The sequence below is a fragment of the Ceratotherium simum genome, chromosome 33 (assembly GCF_057802395.1).
Source record: "Ceratotherium simum simum isolate JZ-2026a chromosome 33, ASM5780239v1, whole genome shotgun sequence".
NCBI lineage: Eukaryota > Metazoa > Chordata > Mammalia > Perissodactyla > Rhinocerotidae > Ceratotherium > Ceratotherium simum.
Genome location: NC_141932.1, coordinates 6,662,909 through 6,672,594, shown reverse-complemented (window position 1 = coordinate 6,672,594; position 9,686 = coordinate 6,662,909). Strand labels below are relative to the sequence as shown.

Sequence of the window (9,686 nt, the reverse complement as noted above, 5' to 3'; positions counted from 1 at the left end):
TGCGTTTCGGGGGGCGGGGCGAAGGTATTCCACCCTGGGGGAAGGCGGGGCTACGGCCCTGCGGGGCGGATCCTAGACTTCCCGCTTCGCTGAGGTGGCGCCATGACGAAATTGACGCAGGGGGTCGGCATGGCGGGGGGTGGAGGAAGCAGCGCGTGGCGCGCTACGTAGGGGGTGGCTCCGCCGGGGCTGCGAGTTGCTGTTTCCGAGGTGACTAGCTGGTTCTATCAGAGGACGGTGCGGCATTCTGAAGGGAAGCGAGGAGGCGGACCGAGCGCTCACGAGCGGGGTGAGCCCCCCCGAGCGGACAACGGACGGCGGTTGCTCAGGGGGCGGGGCTCCAGCTGCGGGGTTCGGTCGTGGGGCAGGAACTCCCCAATGGGGGAGCGCTTGCGGCCCGAGGGGGCGGGCCTTAGGCTGCGGGATGACGGGAGCCGATGACGGCCGAACGCCGAACCACTTACGTTCGGGAGAGGGCGGGGCTGTGCATTCGGCTGAGCCGAAAGCTCCCGAACGCCGAACCGCTTACGTTCGGGAGGGGGCGGGGATCTGCATTCGGGTGAGCCGAGAGCTCCCGAACGCCGAACCGCTTACATCCGGGAGGGGGCGGGGCTCTGCATTCGGGTGAGCCGAGAGCTCCCGAACGCCAAACCGCTGATGTTCGGAAGGCGACGGGGCTCCGGATTCGGCCGAGCCGCGGACGTCCGAACGCCCGAACCACTCTCGCTCGGCCCGGACGGGGATTCGTACCGTGCGAGTCCGACTCCGAGCGAGAAGGCCCTGAGGCCGAACCTCGGTGGTTCGGAAAGGGAGGACCAAAGTCCGGAGCAACCCGTAGTGGGCGTGGCTTCGGCTGAGCATTGGCCTCCGGCGGTCCCGACACCTCACGGGAACACCGAAGGGAGACGGCCACTTGGCGAGGGGCGGTGCCAAAGTAGACCTTTCGAGGGGGGCGTGGCCCCTCGCTGGGGGAGGCTTTTCTCTGCGGAGATGGCAGTATTGGCCCAGACCCGAATGCTGACCGAAGGGCCGAGCCGAGCGGAGCCCCGACGGCTCGGCGAGGGGCGGGGCCTCGTCTCCGGCTGCCCCGGGGCCTGGCGGGACTGCCCGGGGGCGGAGCCCGGCGCTCAGGGGGCGGGGCCTGGCCCTTCGGCTCGGCAGGTGGCTGACCGCGGCCCGGGGCGAGGCTCCGCCCCCTGAGGCCCGGCGGCGGGGCCTCGCGGAGACCCCGGAGGTGGCGAGTGCGCCGCGGGCGGGTGTGTCGGTGACCGCTGTGTCCCCCGGCCCCTGCAGGAGGATGCTGGTGGTGGAGGTGGCGAACGGCCGCTCCCTGGTGTGGGGGGCCGAGGCGGTGCAGGCGCTGCGGGAGCGCCTGGGCGTGGGGGGCCGCACGGTGGGCGCCCTGCCGCGCGGGCCCCGCCAGAACTCGCGCCTGGGCCTCCCGCTGCTGCTGATGCCCGAAGAGGCGCGGCTCCTGGCTGAGATCGGCGCCGTGACCCTGGTTAGCGCCCCGCGCCCGGATCCCCGCCAACACAGCCTGGTAAGAGGGCGGGCTGGGGGCGCGAACTCCCTGGGCCTGCGGAAGAGAAGCTGGAGGCCCGGACTCCCGGGCCCTGCGGTGGGAGGGGTCTGGGAGTCCTGGATTCTGGAATAATGTGAGCAGGAGGCTGGGATCCCGGGGCGGGGGCCCTGGAGTTGGGAGGGGCCGGGGAGTCAGGATTCCTGGCTTCCTAAGGAAGGGCACGCCTGCATCTTGAGATTCCAGCTAAGTTTACTTCTCAGACTCTGGCATCCTTCAAGCGCCAGCAAGAGCAGGGCTTCCAGGAGCAAAGCGCCCTGGCAGCTGAAGCCCGTGAGACCCGTCGTCAGGAGCTCCTCGAGAAGATTGCAGAGGGCCAGGCTGCGAAGAAGCAGAAGCTGGAACAGGATTCAGGGACGAGCGAGAGTCAGGAGGCCAGTGGGAACCCAGCTGCCGGAGAGAACGACGCCAGCGCTAGCCAGGCTTCTGGAGACCACGAGGAAGCAGGTGAAGGTGGGAGTTAGAGTCCAGGAGTGGGGGAAGGAGGGAAAACATCTTTTCGGAATTTTGGCTGGGAATCTAGGGCCTGGGTCTCCCCTGGGGATGGAAAGACTTTGCCACTTGGATTCACCAGACTGTCTTGGATTCACCTCCCCCAGGCTCCTCCTCTCCCCAACCAGGGCCTTCAAATGGAGTGGCCCCCTTGCCCAGGTCCGCTCTGCTCGTCCAGCTGGCCACTGCTAGGCCTCGACCCATCAAGGCCAGGCCTCTGGACTGGCGTGTCCAGTCGAAAGACTGGCCCCATGCTGGCCGTCCTGCGCATGAGCTTCGCTACAGCATCTACCGAGACCTGTGGGAGAGAGGCTTCTTTCTCAGTGCTGCTGGCAAGTTCGGGGGCGACTTCCTGGTCTATCCTGGTGAGTTTGGGTTGGCACCTCTGGTTGCTGCTCCTTCACAATCCCACCACATTCTGCATTTTTCCTTTTTGTCTCATTTTTCTCAGCCTCTGAAACCCATGGAAGGATGGGAAACACTTGGGAACCTAAGCTCATTTGGAGGGCAGTTTAGTAAATTTTTATTTTATTTTATTTTATTTGTGAGCAAGATCAGCCCTGAGCTAACATCTGATGCCAATCCTCTTCTTTTTACCAAGGAAGATTGGCCTTGGGCTGACGTCCATGCCCATCTTCCTCCACTTTATATGGGATGCCACCACAGCATGGCCTGACAAGTGGTGTGTCGGTGCATGCCCAGGATCTGAGCCTGTGGAGCACGCGCACTTAACCACTATGCTACCGGGCCGGCCCCCAGTGTAGTAAATTTTATTAAACACTTCCTTTCATCCGGAAGTTCCACTTAGGAATACTTTGCTTTTTTGTTTTTTTTTTTTAATAATTTTATTTATTTTTTCCCCCAAAGCCTCAATAGATAGTTGTATGTCATAGTTGCACATCCTTCTAGTTGCTGTATGTGGGACACGGCCTCAGCATGGCCGGAGAAGCGGTGCGTCGGTGCACGCCCGGGATCCGAACCTGCACCGCCAGCAGCGGAGCACGCGCACTTAACTGCTAAGCCACGGGGCCGGCCCGGGAATACTTTGATATGTGCACAAAACATACAAAAACTATTCAGAGCCAGCCCTGATGGCCCAGTGGTTAAAGTTTGACATGCTGAGCTTTGACAGCCCGGAGTTCAGTTCCTGGGTGTGGAACCACACCTCTCCTCTGTCAGTAGCCATGCTGTGGCAGCGGCTCACATAGAAGAACCAGAAGAACTTACAACTGTAAGTTCAACTGTATACAACTATGTGCTGGGGCTTTGCGGGGTGGGGGGAGGAAAGGAAGAAGAAAGGAGCAAGGTTGGCAACGGATGTTAGCTTAGGGTGAATCTTCCCCTGCAAATAAAAAACAAAACAAAAATATTCATTGCAGGGTTTTTTTACAGTATTAAAAAGTAGAAAACAACCAGAATGATTATTAATAGATTAGTGATTAAACATCACTGTTAATTGTCAGTGAAACAGCATTAGTTGTCAGATTGTTGTAGGTCCAGGTACATTTATGAAAAAATGATTAGGGGGGAAAAAAGAACAGCTTGTAGGAACCATATAGTAAAAAGTAAATCATGTTATATGTTGTTTGCAGTACGCATTATTTAAGTAGCCTTAAAAATTGTGGCTCTGGTGAAAGAACTTAAAATAAAGTGAAGTACTAAGTAGACCGAGAGAATCCTATCAAGCAATAGAAAAAAGTGTAAAAGGGTGTACTCCAGCCCAACTACAATGGTTACCTCTGGGAGGAAATTTGCATCAGGTATAGGTAAAGGGGACTTTTTAATTTTATTTTTATTATTTTTTATTTTTTCCCCCAAAGCCCCAATAGATAGTTGTACGTCATAGTTGCACATCCTTCTAGTTGCTGCATGTGGGACGCAGCCTCAGCATGGCCGGAGAAGCAGTACGTCGGTGCACACCCGGGATCCGAACCTGGGCCTCCAGCAGCGAGCGCACGCACTTAACCGCTAAGCCACTGGGCCAGCCCTAAAGGGGACTTTTCATGAATCAGTTAATTTTTGAATTTGTAGTAAGGGTGTCTTTATTGTGTAACTAAAAGGTTAAAAAAAGTCTGCAGAAAATCACCCTTTTTGTTTCCTCTAAAAACGTGGAAAGATAGAACTACCTGGGTTGGCCCAGTGGTGTAGCAGTTAAGTTCTCATGTTCGGCTTTGGTGGCCTGGGGTTCGCTGGTTCAGATCCTGGGCGCGGACCTACTCACTGCTCATCAAGTTGTGCTGAGGCGGTGTCCCACATAGAAGAGCTACAACTCTGGGGCTGGCCCCGTGGCATAGTGGTTAAGTGCATGTGCTCCGCTGCTAGCGGCCCGGGTTCAGGTCCCAGGCGCGCCGATGCATCACTTGTCAGGCCATGCTGTGGTGGTGTCCCATATAAAGTAGAGGAAGATGGGCATGGATGTTAGCCCAGGGCCAGTCTTCCTTAGCAAAAAGAAGAGGCTTGGCATGGATGTTGGCTCAGAGCTGATCTTCCCCACACACACAAAAAAAGAGCTACAACTCTACAACTATGATATACAACTAGTAGTGGAGCTTTGGGGAGAAAAAAGAAAAAGAGGAAGATTGGCAACAGATGTTAGCGCAGGGCCAATCTTCCTCAAAAAAAAAGAACTACCTGCTAAGTAGTCAGATCTGAGTGATTGGAGACTGTCCACTAACTCTTAAGCAGATGAGCTGAGAGCCTTAATCTTTTCTCAGACTAAAAGCTTAATAACTAAGTGACAGATTTAGGAGCTGGGAACCCATTCTCCACAGATAACCATGGTTTAATTACTTTGCTACTATTTTTTTGGTGATTTTTGTAGGTAAAACAAAATTTATTTTGGTTCTGAAAATGAATGTTCAATTTGCTAAACATACAAATGCTAATATCTAGTTCCTTTCTAAGCTTTCAGTTCAATTTATAGATCTTAATTTATTCTAATCTAGCAGATTTTAAGTGGACCATTAGTTCATGTTTGATCCCATTTGCAAAAGGAGTTAAAATAGTTTTCAATATTATAAGCTGCATTTTAAATTTTAATATATTTATTTTCCTTTTTAAGTTTTGTAGTTTTCCAGTTATGGAACTTGTCAATAGCTTAAATCTAATAGATTATAAATGGGGTGAGTTCTAAGTTTATATGTTCTGACACTGTTAATAGACTTACTAAAACTTCAGGTTAAAATAAGTTTAAATCAATCAGTTACTCAATTACCAATTTGAAACTGAACCACCACAAGGTGGTTAGTTCTAATAGGTCCATGTTTCTAAAACAATAAATACTCAATATATCAGATATACGTAGAATTCTCCCTCATTGCCTGAAGATTATATTCAAGAATTTCTAAGTCTAATTCTAAATCTTCCTGAGGTTAAAGGTAATAAGCCTCCAAGAAAACAATTTTGGGGGCTGGCCCAGTGGCATAGTGGTTAAGTTCACATGCTCTGCTTTGCCGGCCTGGGGTTTGCAAGTTCAGATCCCAGGTACGGACCTACGTACCACTTATCAAGCCATGCTGTAGCAGCATCCCACATATAAAATAGAGGAAGATGGGCACAGATGTTAGCTCAGGGCCAATATTCCTCAGCAAAAAGAGAAGGATTAGCAATGGATGTCAGTTCAGGGCTAATCTTCCTCACCAAAAGAAAAAAAAGAAAAACTATTTTGGCCCAGGTGTAACAACCAGAGAGGTGCCTGGCACCTGGCTAGGTTCTGGCTGGAAACCCAGCTGCCAGGCTGGGCCTTGTTTTATCTCAAGCCTTGCTCTTTCAGATTTGCATTACCTATTATTTAATCTTCTGTATAGTGCCCCATTCAGGTTCCTGCTCTGCTTGATCAGATTTCATCTAATCCAGGGGCAAACTACAGCCAGATAAAATCCGGCCCACCAAATTTTTTTTTTTAATAAAGTTTTATTGGAACACAGCCCTGTCCATTTGTTTACATATGGTCTGTGGCTGCTATTGGGCTGCAGTGGCAGAGTTGAATATTTGCAGTATGGCTAACAAAACTGAAAATATTTACTGCCCTTTTCAGAAAAATTTTGTGGATTCCCTTATCCCATCTATTTATTACTTCATCCTATTGTAAATTCTTTTCTTACTTTTAGTCTGTTAGAGTCACTTCTCATGGGATATTTACATGATATCCTTTTGAGTTCATGGCTTTGACTGACTTTGTGGTTCTAGTTCTTAGGACATGACAATATATTCAATTACTTGTTTTTTTACAAAAGAAGATTATGCTCTCCATGTGTGATGACTTTTAATCTTAACAGTTGTATAATTTTCAGTCTTACGGGTATACATGAATTTAACCAGTCCATGGTTTGGTTGTTTCCACTTCTTAGCAATTGTAAATGATAACAAAGTGATTTATAGGTATATTAGAGCTGCTATACTTACACTTATAAGAGAAAAATTCCAAGAGGAGGAATTTCTGGGTCCAAGCGTATCTGTTTTAAAATATTCGTAGTGATTGCTAACATGATCCCTCTACTCCCCTGTGGATATTGCAATGTTTTCCAGCCCTCTGCCATTGAAAACTGCTACATGCCTCTCTTCCTCACCCAGGTGACCCGCTCCGTTTCCATGCCCACTACATTGCTCAGTGCTGGGCTCCTGGGGACCCTATCCCACTCCAGGACCTGGTTTCTGCCGGCCGCCTCGGAACCAGTGTCAGAAAGACGCTGCTCCTCTGTTCTCCGCAGCCTGATGGTAAGGTGGTCTACACCTCCCTGCAGTGGGCCAGCCTGCAGTGAACTCCAGAGACCCATGGGGATGTGGCTGTGTCTGTGGCAAGAGCCTTTCTAGATGGTCCCAGGCTCATCTCTGCGTGGGAGGCTAAAATACCCTCCTACCTCCCTGTGCGGTTAGTTTTTGATTCCAGATTTATAAACACTACATCCTTCTTAGGTCCCTCCCTGTTTCAAAGCATTTACTGGCTGTGTTGTTTTTGTAGTTACCTATTTGCAAACTGTGAGCTTCTTGAGAGTGAAGACTGGGTTTGATTCATCTCTGTTTTCTACAGGGCTCAGGTCCCAAGAGGTCCCAATAAACTTGTTGAATAAATGTGCAGTTTGTGATTTGAATCCTTACAACAATCCTGGGAAGTGTGGGCATTTGCTCTGCTTATACAGATGAGGAAAAGGCCTGGAGGAGGGGAAATGACTCGCCAGAGGTCACACAGCTAGTGAGCAGCAGGGCTGGATTTACAACTTGGTTTCTGACTCTGAAGCCTGAGCTCTTCGCACTGCACTAACCTTCCTTTGAAAAGATTTTTGTAAAACATTTCAGATGCATACAAAGGCGTAAATAAAAGTAACTGAAGGAGAAAAGAAGGAAGTGAGCGTTGCCGTTTTAGGAAGGAGTTTGGAGTGGGGAGGGGAATGTCAGGAAGGGCACGTGGGGCTTCTGGAATGCTAGCGGTATTCTTTTTCTTGGCCTGAGTGATGTTTATTCAGGTGTTTGACAATTATTTTTTATACCATACATTTATATTCTATATTCTTCTTTTATATGTATGTTATATTCCACAATTTTTTACAAAAGCTAAAACTCACACGTATAAAATATGCATTTATAAAACGATCCCTGTATCCACTTTTCTGCTTAAGAAATTACTGGAACGTAGCCAGTACTGACTTCCAATATTTGTATGTATACTTAAACAATGCATAGTTTTTTCGCATAGATTTCGTTACTGTAATACATTCACATGGTAAAAATTCTGGGGCTGAAAGTCTCTATTTCCTCTGTTTCTACCCCCACGATTTCTTCTTTCTTTCTTGCCTTTCTCAGTAAACAACCTTAATAGAATCTCAATTCCCTCTAAGTTTGGATTAATTTAAAATAGGATGCTAACCCCTGCATGGCTACCTAGCACTGTTCTTTGTGCCTCTTTGGTAACTGTCTTTAAATAGATTCTCCAGCTTTTCTCTTCTCTCTACAACAAAGGACTTAGAAGTCTCAGTACCTATATCATGTGTCTTCCCTCTCAAAAGTTCCTCATTAAAAACTATTATGAGGGCATCACATGCAAAAAAGAAAAAGAATCTAAACACAGACTTTACATCTTTTACAAAAATTAACTCAAAGTGGATCATAGACCCTAATGTTAAATGCAAAACTGTAAAACTCCTAGGAGATAACATAGGCGAAAACCTAGATGACTGGGTATGGTCATGACATTTTAGATACAACACCAAAGGGATGATCCATGCAAGAAAGAATTGATAAGCTGGACTTTATTAAAATTAAAAACTTTGAGAAAATTTTGCAAAAGACACATCTGATAAAGGACTGTTGTCCAGAATACACAAAGAACTCTATTTTATTTTTTGTGAGGAAGATCAGCCCTGAGCTAACATCCATGCCAATCCTCCTCTTTTTGCTGAGGAACACTGGCCCTGGGCTAACATCTGTGCCTGTCTTCCTCCACTTTATATGGGATACCGCCACAGCATGGCTTGACAAGCGGTGCATCGGTGCGAGCCTGAGATCCGAACCCGGGCCACCAGCAGCAGAGCACGTGCACTTAACCGCTAAGCCATGGGGCCAGCCCCACAAAGAACTCTTAAGGGGCCAGCCTGGTGGCGTCGTGGTTAAGTTCGCATGCTCCGCTTCGGTGGCCGGGGGTTCGCAGTTTCGGATCCTGGGCACGGACCTACGCACTGGTCATCAAGCCATGCTGTGGCAGCATCCCATATAAAGTAGGGGAAGATGGGCACAGATGTTAGCCCAGGGCCAATCTGCCTCAGCAAAAAGAGGAGGATTGGCAACAGATGTTAGCTCAGGGCTGATATTCCTCTCACACATACAAAAATCTCAACAATAAGAAAACGAATGACCCGATTAAAAAGTCTGCCAAAGACTGTAACGGTGACCACAGTAAAGCAAGATATGCAGATGGCAAAGAAGCATATGAAAAGATGCTACACATCATATGTCCTCAGGTAAATGCAAATTAACAATGAGATACCACTACACACCTATGAAAATGGCTAAAATCCAGAACACTAACACCACCAAATGCGGGTAAGGATGTGGAGCGACAGGACTCTCCTTCATTGCTGGTGGGAATTGCTAATACAGCCACTTTGGAAGACAGTTTGGCGGTTTCTTAGAAAACTAAATATACTCTCACCGTATGATCCAGCAGTTATGCTTCTTGGTGTTTACCCAAAGAATTTGAAAACTTAAGACCCCACAAAAATCCACACACGATGTTTTTAGCAGCTTTATTGATAATTGCCAAGACTTAGAAGCAACCAAGATGTCCTTCAGTAGGTGAATGGATAAATAAACTGTGGTACGTCCAGACAAGGGAATATTATTCAGTGCTAAAAAAAAATGAGCTATCAAGCCATGAAAAGACATAGAGGAACCTTAAATATATATTACTAAGTGAAAGAAGCCAATCTGAAAGGCTACATACTGTATGATTCCAACTGCACGACACCTTGGAAAAGGCAAAACTGGAGACAGTAAAAAGATGAGTGGTTGCCAGGGGTTGGTGGCAGGTGGGGGTGAATAGGCAGAGGACAGGGGATTTTTAGGGCAGCAAAACGACTCTGTATGATACTATAATGATGGGTACATGTCATTATACATTGGT

The 9,686-nt window shown here is 48.6% G+C and overlaps 1 protein-coding gene across 3 annotated transcripts; it reads left to right on the top strand.

Moving 5' to 3' along the window:
• The first annotated feature begins 124 nt into the window (after positions 1 to 124).
• On the top strand, positions 125 to 7,141 carry TSEN34 (tRNA splicing endonuclease subunit 34). Of its 3 annotated transcripts, none has more exons than XM_004439059.3 (5): positions 125 to 289; positions 1,294 to 1,540; positions 1,783 to 2,026; positions 2,179 to 2,436; positions 6,644 to 7,141. In XM_004439059.3, exons 2-5 carry the CDS (start codon positions 1,298 to 1,300, stop codon positions 6,829 to 6,831), a joined length of 933 nt encoding a protein of 310 aa, XP_004439116.1. In that variant the 5' UTR covers positions 125 to 289; positions 1,294 to 1,297; the 3' UTR covers positions 6,832 to 7,141. The 3 variants fall into 3 exon arrangements, with proteins under 3 accessions (XP_004439116.1, XP_087277317.1, XP_087277318.1); XM_087421191.1 differs by having other exon boundaries at positions 1,783 to 2,032; XM_087421192.1 differs by lacking the exon at positions 125 to 289 and having other exon boundaries at positions 1,213 to 1,540; positions 1,783 to 2,032.
• Positions 7,142 to 9,686: the final 2,545 nt, after the last annotated feature.

Excerpts from the sequence above, each read along its gene's own strand:
- TSEN34 (XM_087421191.1), top strand. The coding sequence starts at position 1,298 with ATGCTGGTGGTGGAGGTGGCGAACGGCCGCTCCCTGGTGTGGGGGGCC. Across the intron at positions 1,541-1,782 it reads ATCCCCGCCAACACAGCCTG|ACTCTGGCATCCTTCAAGCG; the intron begins GTAAGAGGGCGG and ends TTTACTTCTCAG. Across the intron at positions 2,033-2,178 it reads CCACGAGGAAGCAGGTGAAG|GCTCCTCCTCTCCCCAACCA; the intron begins GTGGGAGTTAGA and ends CACCTCCCCCAG.